We start from the raw sequence: 15,777 nt of genomic DNA, 5'->3' as shown, positions 1-15,777 counted from the left end.
GGGAGGATGCAATGGGGAGAAGCATGAGGAGAAAGGGATGTAGTGTATGTAGGAAGGTGGGTGATAATGAAATATTTAAGTTCAGAAACAGTGATGAGGGGTGGATAGGTAGAGAAGAAGAGGACCACTCTCCAAAATGGAAGACAAGTAAAGCCAGGTCAGCCATATTAGCAGCCTTCAGTGACCAGAGATTGTTGCCTAGCAGCATGCAAGAATAGTTTTTTTTCTTTTCGCTTGTCCTCACCCTCCTACTCCTCTCTCTTTTTCTCCTCACCTCGCCTCCTCTTCTCCCCTCTGTTATTCTCACTCTCTTTCCACTCCTCTTTTCCTTTCACCTCTTCATCAACCCTCTCCTTTCTGCACTTATCCCTCCACTCTGCTCACAGGCTCCACTTTCTATATATTTTTTTTTTTATACCTCACTACTAGGCTGGTGCTGCCTCATGCCGACAGCCACCCTTTGTGTGTGTGTGTGTGTGTGTGTGTGTGTGTGTGTGTGTGTGTGGCCGATTCTTCATGACAAGCCTTTCATCAGTGTGTAAAGCTGGCTGATGCAGCTGTTACACCAGCTCTGTGCTGCATCAGGATTACATGGCACATGTGAAGCCCGTGTCCTCCAACGCTTGGTCAAATTCAGGATGACACATGGCATCAAGCATGCAAGTGTGCGTGGTTGCCTGTGTATGGCAGTCACTCTGATGTTAGGACTCTGACACTTTGTTTCTGACACTAGCTTTTGTCTTTTTGGGAAATAAAGTGGTTCACTAATGCCATAAAATAGTATGGCCACTGCCACAAGTGTTACTCACTACTGTTGCTACTATTGCAACTGCTACTACTATGACTTGACTTGACTATACTAACACTACAACTAGTACCTAAGTGCTCTCAGGGTTACTGTTTGCAGTTCTAAGAGTTCCATGTCTCATTTTCAATTTTGCATAAAATCTGTATCTGTGGTTCACACATGCTTAAAAATATGTCATATTTAACTCTGCGATATGTAAATCATCCGTAGCCCACATATGGTAAAAAGAATATTGGTTTGTGGAGGTTATATAGTTAAATGAAATATTTGCATGTGAAGTCTTAACTGGCTACTGAGCTTATGGTCTCATTTTAAAGGAGTACTTCACCCAAAAAATGATCATTTGTACATATATTACTCACATCATGTTACCTTGAACTCATGAAGAAAACCTAGATCTTCTTGCATGCTTCCATGGCGAACGAAGAATCCAAAAATGAAAAAGTCTTGATGAATTAAAGTGGGACTGTTTAACAACAGCAAAACTAAAACACAGCCCACTGAGCAGAGTTCAAACGTATGCATAAGTGTTTTAAAAAGAAGGTTTTAGGGAAAGTGCATGTGTTTGGGAAGAACTGAGGATATGACTGGATAAACGAGGCTCGGATTATACTGCATGAGTTGTGTGAGAGTTTGTAAACAGATGTTTGGTGTTGTTAAATGTGTCCCCCTTTTGCTCCAATTCATCAAAAATATTCACTGGTATTGGAATCCAAAAAACAATAAAAACTAAACTGAAATGAGGAATTGAATTGAAAACAATACAAAATGAAATAAAAAAGTAATGAAAAATATGAACTATAATAACTCAGTTTTGGATTCTTTGTTCATTGTGGAGGCATACAAGAAAATGAAAAGTTTCATTTACAAATTAAATGTCGCACGGGTGAGGAATTGATATACAAATGATCATTTTAATGCAAAATTGCCATTAGACATCTGTCCTTAATGGATAAGGCTGGTGATGTTCTTTTTCTTTTTCTTTATACCTTCAACAGATCCCCTGGAAAAAATCAAAACAAAATAATGAATGTGTCATACTGACAATACTGTGTGTGTTTTCAAAGCTTGGTTTATCTTCTTCCTCTGTGCCGTAGAGCTCCATTGTTGTCCAGAAATATTAAAAACATATCAGTGAGCCACACTGTTGCGCTGGGTTACATGTTCGTTCATTACCATGAACACACACAAACTGTAGTTTATCTGAATAGCCATCATCCTGTGGCTGGAATACTCATTAACTTACCAAATGTGGATGAATTCACATGAAGATAGTTCCCAACAAATGCAGTGTTAACTCCTGTTTGAGTAATATTTCCTAAAAACTACAGTGATTAGCTGTTGGAGGAAGTTAGTAGCCCTAAAAAAATGAAGGTATATAGTCGTGCTATGTTTTTTTCAGTAGCAGCCCATGGGAGATTAGAGTAGGGAGATAGAATAATGAAGGTGTCGATTTTGAGGGGCATGCAGGGGATCCCTTATAATTTTTTTTTTTTAAGATTATTTTTTGGGCTTTTTTGCCTTTAATTGCCAGGACAATGTGAAATGGGGAGAGAGAGTGGGGGGATGACATGCAGCAAAGGGTTGCAAGCTGGAATCGAACCTGCGACCGCTGCAGCAAAGCATCGCCTTTGTACATGGAGCGCCGGCACAATCCACTACGTACAGACACCTCAAGGAACCTTAACCATACTCAAAACTCTTTTTTCAGCATTTCTGTGAAATTTGACAGTCAAAGAGATACAAGAAAGGCAGAGGAGAGAGGAAAGGCTGAATAAAAATGCCCGGACCTTCAAATAGAGGTCTTGTGGCTGGTCTTGAGACCAAGACTGATCCCGAGTACTACAACACTGGTAGCACCTTATGTCATAAATATATGTCTGTTACTACAACTATATTCTCTGCTAGTTCTACTTCTGCTATCACTTTTATTACCAGACTACCCAGTAGACCTGTTACCATTACCTCTGTGGAGTCTGCACACTTTCCTCTCACTGGCCTAGATTCTGTTCCAAAGACGTACCAGTGCACCTGTCCAGGATCTGTCACTGCCCTTTGCCAAATGCATGCTGGGATGAGCTCCAGCTCCACATGACCCTGAACATGAATAAGTCAGTCATGAATCAATACTGTTTAAAATTTTGCAGTGGACTCACTAACATGCAATCAAAATGCACTATAGCCATTGTAATGCATTGCACATTGACAATGCTGGCTGGCTGGTATCCAGATTTTATTAGAAGTTTAATAGCAGTCTGGTTTATCAGGGTATCTTTTAGCTATTACCCCACTATGTCAATATTGAATGTGTGTCTCTCCTCACCTCTGTCTATAAGTCCATATCTGTATGTGGTTGTCCCTGAGTACAAGAGTGTAGGTGTGACAGCTACTCAGCCCAAGTGCTGGCATGTCACAGTGTCTTTAATAATAGTAAAAGAGTTGCATGTTCTCTTGTTTTCCAGGAGGTATGCCAGTGCCTGAGGTGGCGTCTGACACTGCCAGCGCTGCCACCATGTTGAGCCCCGTCCTCAACGCCTCCAATGGAGACGGATCCGAGTCTGAAACCACCTCCGCCATCCTTGCCTCCGTCAAAGAACAGGTTAGAACTGTGCGTGTGTGTGTGCATGCAACATGTCACGATTAATGAAATATGAATACCAGAAAGTAGTGGGGGTAATTCCTCCATTCCTTTCAGGGTGAGACAGGGCGACAGTAAACAGTAAACACGAATGATGGAATGCCCATCTGAGCTAATGTGTCACAAATATGTCACCACATTTTGATCTGTTAGCTGAAAGCCTCAGGCTACAGCCGCTCAGTGTAATTTTGAAACTGCTCTAATGTGGTGGGATGCATCATTTCGCTACATTTTATCAAAGTCGGAGCAGCTTTGTTGGAGATACTGTGCATGACGAAGCAGTAAAGGGACAAGACAAAGCCCACGCCTTGATTTTTCTTCTTCAGTAACGCTAACATGAAGCTTTAGAGGTAGATTTTGTCTTTTGTGCCTATTACATATTTATAAAGGTTAGAATATTCATGACTGCCAGAATGTTTCTTGATGTGTCCATCTGTTAAAACTTCTCTTTCATTTTTGTCTGCTAGTGTCTTTGATTACTTTACTGCTTAGACTTTTACTGACTTTTAGATTGTTGCTAATGTTCATAAGGAGCTCCGTCCTCTTACAGGCTATGTTTTTATTATATTTTACTGGAGAGTGGCAGATTCTCCACATCCCACTAGCTCTGAGTCATTGACAAAACCTTGGGGATGACCGGCACAACAAATTGTATGCTTACATTTCACAGTCACAGTGTCATCAGTGCTGCATTATGTTTAGTATTGGACTCACTAGTTTTGCAGATGATTAAATCTTGTATACTCAAATCCAAGACTTAGCAAGATTCAAAGTCTAAAGCAATGCTAGCAGCTTCACGCAACATCTCATAAAAGGAAACAAAATTGTTTATTTATTTGGATGAAAACTGGAGAGATGACTTTTCTGATGAGATTCATCATTCATCTTAGAGGATTCCTGTCATGAAATGAAAAGTGAAATTTTGACCTGCTGCTGGTGGTGCTAGATAGAAAAGTAAGGGGATCACCGGAGTCATTAGGGTTTAGCCTCTGAGGACCATTTATGTAAATTTAATGGTAATCCATCCAGAAGTTGTCCAGATATTTAAATCTGGACCCAAATGTTGAGCAGATGGACTGTTTGGACACCATGGCCACACCCAGAGTTACACTACCAGTGTATTTCAAACTACACCCAATCAGCTTAGTCTCCCATAGGATAAGTACCAATCAACACACAGTAAATACAGAACAGATTAAACGTGATGCTGGTGTGAGATCTTGTTCTGTATTAAAACTTGAGGGGGAAGTGCACAGATTTTACACATCAAAGTGTGTTTATATGTTCTGGGGAGTACTATTGCACATGTAATAGAGTTCAGTGAAGGCCTTTGTTGTTCTAAAGGGAGCTGCGTGAAATCTAAGCCCCCAGGAAAAGTGCCCAGCTTTGAGTTTTACATTGTGGTCAAACATGAATTTACAACTTCTGTCATGTGATGCCTTTGTGCCCAAAAAGACTTTTTTCCTGTAGACTTACATTGTGAAGGAGGCATCTGTAAATCAGTGGATATTTTTTTTGAGCATCACAGCCCCAATGACTTGTTTTACTGTCAGAATGTCATTGATAACATTTCGTAAGTCTCCCTTTATACATCCATGGTGAATTCTGATAAATTGCCTGAAGTGATGTCACTTGAGTCAGGCTCAATCCCAATTCCACCCCTTGGCCCTCCCCCTTAGCCCTACCGCTTAGTTTTGCGCATTCACGTGAGGGGAAGGGGTATACCAATTCTCCTGTGGATCGAGGGCGAGTGCCAAGGGCTAGGGCCAAATAGCCCTTAAAATGAAGATTTTCCCAGACTGCACTAGCAACCAAGGGGTACATGGAATTTTCCCACAATTAAGTGCGAACACCGGCAAAATGGCGCAACGAGCAGCCAAAGCGAGTTATAAATGTATACATGAATGTTTACACATGTTTAGGTAAGCTCGTTAGCTAACGTTAGCGTTGATTAGCTCGGTTAATGTTAAATACAACAAAACGTCTATTTACAGCCAATCCATACATACCAAAAACTGGTCCATCAGCACTTGTATGCGTCGAAGACATCTTCTCCTCCTTTGATTTCTGCGACTTGTGGACAGCCGCAGAAATAACACTAAAACCCAAGCAATGGACATTACAGTGTTTGCAGACGGCATTTTGAATGTTTGTGATAAACACTTGTCGCCTCTGCTGACGTAGCAGCCAGCTAGCGACAACGTTTGATGACGTAGCGGTAATCGAGTGCTGTCCCATTTCTTAGGGGAATATCTTCACCCCTAGCCCTTGGCACTCCATTTTGAGGGGCAAGGGCTAGACGAAGGGGAAGGGGTAAAAATGAGAATTGGGATTGAGCCTCAGTGTCTGTTGGATCTGAAGACTACAAGAAAAAACATCTGGAGATGTGGAGTAAAAAAAAAGTGAGTTTACCAGATCTCCGTTCACTGACTTACACAACTAGCACCAAAACAATATATATTACTGTATGGCTACAACTTTAACCACGTTCTTAATATCCTGAAATGGTTGCAGTCTGCTAAAAACTACCTGGTTGGGTTTGGAAAAAAAAGGTCATAGTTTGGCATTAAATAAGTGCTTTTGCCAAATGTAACGTTACTTATGTCACATGACATACCTTGCATGAGTTGACACATATATCACTAGCGTAGGATGCTACACACATTAGCATACTAGGCTACATTGTTATTAAAAGAAGTCAACATTGACTTTGGGACGTGAACACCGGTCTCCAGGGTGAAAGTGTGTCTGTTTGACGCAATCACGACCCTTCCCGCCCACCCTGTAGGGGCGTCTTTGATATTTGTACAACATTATGCACACTTGATTGCTTCACATTCTACATCACGTCACTTCCTCCTCTGCTCCTGTAATAATTGCAACGCCCCTAGTATAGGTTGTAATAATGTGTGTATTTGTGTGTGTAATATGTGGTTGTTTATTTGGTGAGAGCGGGCTGGTCCATCGTGTTTCTTATCATGCTATACGAGTGCAGTGCTAAACTGATGGAATACTGTTTTAATGACAGAAGATAGCAGTGCTATGAATGTTGGCTCTGTCTGGTCTAAAAAGAGTGAATGTGGCAGTGTGTATCTTTACATGCAGTGTGTGTGGGTGCACAGTTCGAGTGGGTACTTGATACTGTGGACACTGTGTGTGTCCTTGAGTACTATGAAATGTACTCTGAAATGCAGATGCTAAAGATAGCTGGTGAAAACACTGAGAGTAGAAAAATAATGGATTCTTCATGTTTTAGACTGAAACCTCACTGTGAGTTACTACAGTGTTCTCGAGGTCCACTCCTAGTCTAAGTAGGTCACATGACTAGGACATATATTTACACAGACACACACACAGGTCATGTGCTCACACACAGATGATCTAGGGCATGATAATGGCCTTCTGATGAGAATGTGTGAAAAGAAAAAAGGCTGGAGAGGAGAAGACAGAAATGGAAGGAGTGTCAGCTGCTTGAAGAAAGTGAAGACGAATGGGTAGTTGGTTGCTCTCTCTTCAACCGCCCTTCTTCCTGGAGTTGTTATATTTCATGCTTCTGCGCCACGGTGAAGTTATTATTATTTTTTAAGCCACTCGTTTGTCACTTCCTTCTATACTTGTTTTTGCAGGGTATAATTTTTCAGTGTTTGGGCTTTTGCCAGTGTTTGTATCCAGGAAGCAGGGATGTGTTTTTCAGGCAGTGCACACACACTTATACACACAGCCCCCTGTTCATTTTGGTTCATAAAGACAAGGTCAGGCATGAGAGACCGAGAAAGGCCTCACACACACTTGGATACACAGACGTGCACACATGCGGTCTGCAGACACACACACACTCATGCACACGCTGCCAATCAGACTCTTTTGCCTCTGCTGACTCACACCAGGAGATCCCCGCTGCTGTTTTTCCTCCGTTTCCTTCTACCCACATGAGATTGATTAGCCATTCGACGTTGTATTTATCACATCTGTCAGCTTTTGTCCTCGTATCGTTCATCATCTCTGCTGTCAACACATCTGCTATTGGGGCAGCACAGTGTGAAGTGGCAGCTCTGAAAGAGTTTCATTCCAATGTGAGATGTGCCTATTTGGAAAATCTGACATATTGTCTCGTTGAATGACAGATAAAGTGAAAGTGGCACAGGGTATTGATTAGCTGTCTTTCTACTTGCAGCCTGGTAACATTTGACAATCCAGTCGGTTCTGAAATATCAAGATGTTGAATGTGCAGGACCTACAGCAGTTCAAAACAAAATTCTTCATTTTTTCATTTGGTTTTAAAATATTAATTTAAATAAACATAATAATTTTCTGGTGCTTCCACCCTTTTTGATGCTAAATATTCCAGTTGCACTCAATCATATTTACTAAAGGACCATACCAAAGTTTTGTGCCGGTAAAATAAAAGAAAGACAGCATAGCTTAATAGTGCATGTTTTGACTTTTGCAGTATGTATAGTGTTCTCATTTAGAGGCATACATACAAGAGAAGGGAATATAAACATATACAAATAGCCACAGCAGCCCATGTAAAATCACTGATGAACCACTGCAGACGAGTAAACTGTGTCTGAAATTTAAGGTCTGTGAAAAGCAGGAATAAAAAGACAGCAAAGGTAACATTCATTATTCAGATAATTTTAGTAGTATATTTTAAGTTGAAGTCACATACATTGTCGTAAATACTCACCAGCACGTAAAGACATGATGTCACGATCTCTGACATGTGCCTTCTACCAAATGTTTGGCACAGCCCAAAAACTGTTCTGCAAAAGCTGCATTACACACAAAAAATAAAATAAAATAAAATAAAAAACAATGCAGAGCATACCCTGGAAAGCAACTGTGTTCCAATGAAAAACCGTGCACCCCAGGTTCCAGTGCGAGGTCTAACGTGTGTAACAGCAGCAACAGAAAGTTTGCTTTTGCTCACCTTTGCAGCAGCTGCTGATCTGATCAGCCCTGATCTATCTGACCAAAAACTGACTTAAAGGAAGTCTTGAGCGTTCCTTACTTCTCCACCCCGTGAATCAAACTAAAAAAACTGCTGCTGGAAAAATAGTTCCACCTGCGCTGCGTTCATGGACCCACAAAAACTATCAAATTCTGAGAGGAGACTGATTACGAAGGGCCAAAAAAACAAAAGAAAAACTAGAAGGTTTGCTGATCCAGTGCATCCCTGTGCTGACACTAGCATTTAGCTTAAAGCAAGTGCAGCCTCACAGAGCTGCTAGCATGGCTGTAGACTCTTAACTCTTATTTGCCATCCATTTGTCTTTATCTATGCTAGTGGAGTTTAGAGAAAGACTAACAGATTGTTGGTGTTGGTCTTTTCTGGGGATTTGATGGCAATAAGAAAAACATATATTAACTCAAGACTTATCCTTTTGAATGTAATTTAAATATCATTCTCCATTCAGCACCACAAAATACATGAAACAAAAGACTAGCAATGTAGGAGCCTGTAGTTCCCAAAGTGTTCCACATAGTGGCCTTTGGCTATAAATGCTTTATGCAGGCCCAGTCTTACTTGGGTACAAAACCTCTGTTTAGAAATGTCTGACATTGATCAGCAGATCAGTCTGATTATGCGATGTGGTTTTTGAACCAATATCTAATCAATAAACCCAGTCAAAGGAGTGTTTTTTAAAAAAAATTTAAATACTGGTATTGGCTCATACAAATCAGATGAGCTGCAGCTGGGATCATTAAATACCCAGAAAAACTGAGAAGTGGGGGTGTTGCAAAATTGTGTACCTCTTGGCAAATATCCCCCAGTGTGATTTTCACTGCTCACGACTACCAGATTGCAGTCAGCCAAACCTGAAATACAATTACAGTTTTCAAACACAATGAAGGTAAAAGCTTATCGTGGTTCTCATTAAAGAGACCAACCATGTGTGCTTGTTCTGTTTATTCCAGAACTGGGAAGCACATTATGTTACTGCTTCAGCCTTCATTTTCATCATGTTTGCAACATGACCTCCCGCTGTGTTCTCACTAACAACAACAATGGTGCAACATAAGTAACGTCGGACAGAAAAGAGCATTTGCTGCCTCACAAGAGAAGAAAACATGACAATGTCTTCAAGGATAAAAATCAGGAAAAACGTGCAGCATAGGATAACTAACGGGGGGACAAAAAACACAAAGAGGAAAAGTCTATCAAGGAACCTTTCCACTGGCTATCACATCTGAACGTGGTGTTTCTGTGGCCTGATTATTAACGTGAATCACAGTGTGCAGTCTAATTGACAGTGCAGCAGGAAACAGCTTTTCTCTAGTCTGACCTACAACTCGTATGAATCCAAACAGTTTATCCTGAGGTAATTGAAATTCCTTTATTTTCCCTGTAAGCCTAATTAAACTCGTCTCAGTCCTTCTCCGCACCTACCAACACATCACTATACAAATACCTGTTATTCCTTTAACTGATCACATTTTAGTCACATATTTGGTGGCTGTGCACACTCAATTTTTAACACACTAGTATCAAAGCACACACACTCATTCCATTTATGATTGGAGTTATGATATGATATGATATGATATGATATGATATGATATGATATGATATGATATGATATTAATAGCTTTTTGAAAACAATCAGCCTTATGGTAATTGTACTCACTCTTGGATGATTCATTAACTTCTTTTATAGTGTTTTCTTACAGCAATGCTGCGATGATAATAATGGATGCTATCAGCCTTTCCTCCCCCTCTCACCGCTGCTCTCTTCATTTGTTTATTAAGGATTAATTAAGATTTGTTTAGCATCGGCTACCTCATTAAATTACCAAATATAGTTCTCTTCAAAGTTCACAACACAGTTAGATATTCATAAGAAGTGGTTTCAAAGTGAATCAAATATTTATTTTGTTTTACTGCTTATGCAAGAGGGCATGTGGAGGAAAAAAAAGAAAAAGTAGAACATTTAAGGGTTGGGGAAGGAGGAGGGTTTTTTTTTGAGGAATTGTGTGTGCTCATGTTTCGTCTTCCAGCTGGAGGAAGACAGAGCACCATAGGAGGAATTGGACAGTGTGTCTTATTCACTGATGCAATGTGGCTGTGAATATGTTTGTTTATTTGTGTGTATGTGTGTTCATACTGAATAGACCATTTGCTAAGAAACGCCTCCTTTATCTACTGTTGCTACCCTATCAAGCTTTATTCTCACAGAAGTGGCAAAAAGGCCAAGCCCCACCTGCTGGCAGTCGAGAGAAGTGTGGTTTTAGAGGTGCTGAGCCATTAAGAAAATAATGTAATTTGCATGAAAGAAAAAATGCTGTTATTTATCATAATTCCACCACTTAAAGGAGCAGTGTGCAGAACTTAAAGGGGATGTACTGGCGCAAATGGCATATCATATATAATTATGTTTTCATTAGTGTATAATCACCTGCAACTAAGCTTGCCATGTTGCACCGTCATGTTTCTACAGAATGGACAAACCAAACATTGGCTCTAACACTCAAGTGAAGGCCACTGTAGGTTTTCCCATACACTTGCATTGCGGTGGATTTCAGTGGGGACTTAAGAATCTGTGCATTTGTCCCCTCCATAAAAACATGAAACTAGCAGAGGACCTTTATATTGACAACATTAAAGACATTTACACCATGAATCAATGCAGAAAAGGTACAAATTGATGCAGAGAATTCACCAGAATGCAGAAAATTATGTGTTAATTGCTCATTTTTTTCTGGTTGAGGACCCCAAACCCGCATTTTATGTGTTCCCACCCATTGCTGAAATGAAAATTGCGTCCTTGCACGTTTGGAAAGGGAGGCACTTGACATTTGCAATGTCAAGTGCCCTGGGTGTACAATACTCATGCCTAAAGCTGCCTTGCTACAGTTTGATTGGCTATTTTCCAAACACTGTTGTCATCATCTGCTCGATTTGGCAGAGGTCTGACTTTCTTTTAAAGAAGATAGCCTAGCAACGGTGGTAGATCTGGATGATATGGAGAAAATCATATATCGTGGTATTTTTGACCAGATACCTCAGTATCGATGTTGTGACAGTATTGCAGCATTGACTAATATTTACACTATGAGACTGTTGATAAAAATGAGGATATATGACTAAGTGAGTGTAGTATCTGACGTGCCATGTTATGTGATGACAGGGTTTGTTATGATCAGTTGGGGGCCCAGGTTGAGACTTTATTATGGCCTAGGTCAAGGATTGATAAGCTAGGTTGTAAGGTTGGATTCCATCTAGATTGTCTCTCTGTCACCTGTCACATTTTGTCTCAAAGTTCACAAAAACAACCGCCCTATAGGCAGAGTATTTGGAGCTGATATTCAGAGCAGTTCATATTGGCTTCGAACCCTCTCTCAGGCATCCTAGGCGCTTGATTTGATGCTGTACTTCTTGTAATAAACCTTCCTATATACAAGCAAGACGTGTCAGCGGAGTCTCCTTCATCACCTTCACATCATCGCTATGAAATAAACGACATGAGTAAAGGCAAATAATAGAACAACTAGAACAGGCGGTAGGTTCTGAAAAATACATCACTTTATTATAATGCAGGCTTCAAAACCAGGGAAACACAACGCTTACTTACAATTACCAAACTCTAAGATGACTAGTCCATGCCCATTGAGCGCACAGTTGCCCACGTACAGTTTCACATGGTGTGTGTTTGGGATACAGGTCATAGTAAATGGCAGATTAAATAGTCAACTGAACCCATTAAGAACAGCAATATATTCAGACAGAGTTTTTGTGAATTTGATAGTATGATTGCTTTATTGAAAGTACAGTAGTACCATTGCCAATAGTGGGATAGTTAGTGGGCTAAAACTGTACATTAGTAGTTGAGGTAGCACGTTGAAAGGCAGATAGTTAAAGTCATTGCCTTATAGAAGCTCAGTTTTAGTAAGTTTTCCAACTTTTGCCAAGAGGGAACTTTAGATATTGGTCCCTAGATTATGTTCACAGAGTTTCATGCAGATTGGTCAAACTTCCTAGGAAGAGATCGATTTTAAGTGTTTTTCAAAAAATTCAAAATGGCTGAAAATCTATATAACCGGAAGTTATGGGTTCTTGAGGCAAATTTGTTCCTCATGAGGAGAGGCATCTCTGTGCAAAGTTTCATGTCTCTACGACATAAGGGGCATGAGATATGCCCATTCAAAGTTTGCAATTTCAATTGCTATTCAGTTGCTATAGTGCCCCCCTTTGGCCAATTGATGTAATATTGCTTCATTTACATCCTCCCATGACCCTCTACCACTGTGCCAAATTCCACATGGATTGACCAAGTCAGTGAGGAGAAAAACGTGGAACACACACACACACACACACACACCCACAGACAGACAGAGTTTTCGTCATTATATAGTAAGATATTTAATCTCATAACATGATATTGACATTAAATGAAAATATTGTCCAGCCCCAAACTGCAGTCCCCATGAACAATGTAGATTATCTTCTACAGCACACATTTTTTTGCTTCTTATGTATGTTTCAAAGGGCATGGTACCTGGTCAAGAAAAGGCTTTCAGGATCTCAGGCATCTTTCTGAGAGGGTTACCAAACATAAAAACAACAAGACAACACTGTAAAACCAGGCTTGCTCAAATTGACAGTGCAAGCAACAGAGAGTTTAGGAGAACAGGTATGTGTTCAATCAGATTATCACCTGTGTTAAATTGTGTGGACAGGTTGAAATCATGTTTTATGTAAATTTGTGTAATTTTCTGCTTTTGCATCTGTCCAGAGTAGTTTTTTCCTCATACACAACCCCAGCTCTGTAAAGTGGGAAACAAACAAAGAGGCTCAGACTAAACTATACAACACCATTCCAGCCTATCAACAGGGGGCGTTCATGCTTGTGCACAGGACAGGGGAAAGGCCATGGATGTATAAAAAGAAATGCGGTGGGAGTGAGAGGGGAGGGGGTGTATTTGTTTGGGTGTTGAGCTCAAATACCAACAGTCTTTCTCCAGAACTGCAGACTCCACCTTTAACCATCAATTTTGATATTGCATGTGAGTGCATATGTATTTGCATGCATGTGTGTGTTTTGCCCTTTTCAGAGTGTCACATCTGGGGCTGCAAGCTGTCTTGCTCAAACTGGAAAGCAGTGACAGGGGCGGTAGGGCTCGGAAAGGGCCAGTGGTTTCTTACATTTGGCAGCTCAGTCTTACTGTCAGCTCTCTCTCTCTCTGCTACCTGCCACAGCAAGGGAAAAATGGTTGACTGGGGACTGACAGGCAAGTGAGATTGTGTGTGTGTGTGTGTGTGTGTGTGTGTGTGTGTGTGTGTGTGTGTGTGTGTGTGTACAGGCTCCGTTGGGTAGCAGAGTTGAGTCCAGCACTCCAGACTTGACTTTAAGAGTTCAGCCCTGCGAGTTATATGCAGCGAGCTGAGCAGACGGTTGACTCTGCAGAGGGAAAGATGCCATACTTTTTATCTGATGAGCACGAGTCTAGTGGTAGATGTTGATTATTTTATTAGAGGCAAATGAAGAAAGAGACAGATGCTGCAATGTAGCCTGAGCCAGGATTTCAGCTCATGCATGAGTGAACACAGAGGATCAGTTTTATTTCCACTCTTTTCCTCCTTTTTTCAGCCCCTCCTTCCACACATACAGAACATTTAAACTCTGAAGATGTAGTTGTTGTATGATTAAGGCAACACTCACAGATTTCAGTCTCTAGTTCTTATAACAAGGTCTCAAGATGACTCACATCAAACAAATTAACCATCACCAAAAACACACTTTACATGTTTAAACGGCGCAGCTTGATTTGGATTTGAGCATGGTATTTGGCAACCAATCACAAACTGAAACAGTTTATTAGACAGTCAATCATATACGTGGATCATGACAGTGCAGAACGCCGCGGCAACAGAGCAGAGGGTATGCAAGTTAGGAGCTTACTGTAGGAGCCCAGAACAACAATGCAAAGTTTCTGCAGAGCTAAATCAGCAGCCTGACTCTTGGGCCTCTCTCTTATCTCTGAAGTCTGTCAAAAGTAAAATCTTATCTCTTATACATTTACAGAATTGCATATTAATAGTCATCTGTGATCAAAGTGTAGCTTCTGTGGGAGACTCATTTCTTTGACGTTTTTGAAAAAGATGTGTGCAAATAAGGTTCCAGCATGAATAATTTGATGTGAACCTTTTTTTGTGGATCCTTCAAAGTAGCATATTGTATTGGGTTTGAGCATGTCATATTCTGCAAATGTCATCACTGTACAATATTATTTTAGTATGAGAACAGTTACTGCTATGGATAGACTTTAAAATACTTTTTACCAGTGTTGGGCACACATCGTCAAATCATCAGATTTTTAAAGACTTGCAGTCATGTGAATACTTTTTTCAATATTGCTCTATTACTTTGACAAATCAGGGGTCAACCTGTTCGTCATCTCACTGGAAGTTTGATTGAGGACTGAAACCAGTTTAGCCCCTCTTTGTTGGATGCGTTTGTTCAGAGCAGGAACTGGAGTTTAGTCCCGCACTGGTCCATTTTTGGAATGGAAAACAGTTTTTGTTTTTCCCATCTTAGCTGGCACCAACTGGCGACATATTTTAACCATCTGTTCTCAGTCCCAACTCGTTAAACACCACCGCTTTGTCAATAATTTGTCATCAGATACTGATGTACAGAGACTTTCACGGCAGTGTGATAAGCACCGTTTGGCGGCTATTTCTGATGCCACCAGCCATAACCGGACTCGTCAAATACTGCTGCTTTTTCAGTGGATGTCAGCATCAGACACCAACGCGCTGAGAGACATTCTTTGTCGTGGTATGATGCGCACCGACCGACGACAATTTCTGAAGCTGCTGGCAACTATTGTAGTTTGTATAAGGTGGGGTCAAGTTTGACCCTGGAGCCCGCTGTTTATATCCCGTGTGAAATCAAAAGTCAATGAGATGAGAACATGTTGTTTTGAGATACAGTACAGGCCAAAAGTTTGGACACACCTTCTCATTCAATGCGTTTTCTTTATTTTCATGACTATTTACATTGTAGATTCTCACTGAAGGCATCAAAACTATGAATGAACACATGTGGAGTTATGTACTTAACAAAAAAAGGTGAAATAACTGAAAACATGTTTTATATTCTAGTTTCTTCAAAATAGCCACCCTTTGCTCTGATTACTGCTTTGCACACTCTTGGCATTCTCTCCATGAGCTTCAAGAGGTAGTCACCTGAAATGGTTTCCACTTCACAGGTGTGCCTTATCAGGGTTAATTAGTGGAATTTCTTGCTTTATCAATGGGGTTGGGACCATCAGTTGTGTTGTGCAGAAGTCAGGTTAATACACAGCCGACAGCCCTATTGGACAA

At 40.6% G+C, this 15,777-nt stretch overlaps 1 protein-coding gene across 8 annotated transcripts in view; it reads left to right on the top strand.

Moving 5' to 3' along the window:
- ctnnd2b (catenin (cadherin-associated protein), delta 2b) overlaps positions 1 to 15,777 on the top strand; it is a 218,064-nt gene that overhangs the window by 38,449 nt on the left and 163,838 nt on the right. For all 8 annotated transcript variants that reach the window (XM_033650653.2, XM_033650660.2, XM_078172937.1 and 5 more), the window contains exon 2: positions 3,271 to 3,407. In XM_033650653.2, coding sequence (XP_033506544.2) covers positions 3,276 to 3,407 — 132 coding nt within the window. In that variant the 5' untranslated portion in view covers positions 3,271 to 3,275. The remainder of the gene's footprint in view (positions 1 to 3,270; positions 3,408 to 15,777) is intronic.

This window comes from Epinephelus lanceolatus, chromosome 12 (assembly GCF_041903045.1).
Source record: "Epinephelus lanceolatus isolate andai-2023 chromosome 12, ASM4190304v1, whole genome shotgun sequence".
In the NCBI taxonomy this organism is placed as follows: domain Eukaryota; kingdom Metazoa; phylum Chordata; class Actinopteri; order Perciformes; family Serranidae; genus Epinephelus; species Epinephelus lanceolatus.
This window is presented reverse-complemented; position numbering and strand designations above follow the sequence as displayed.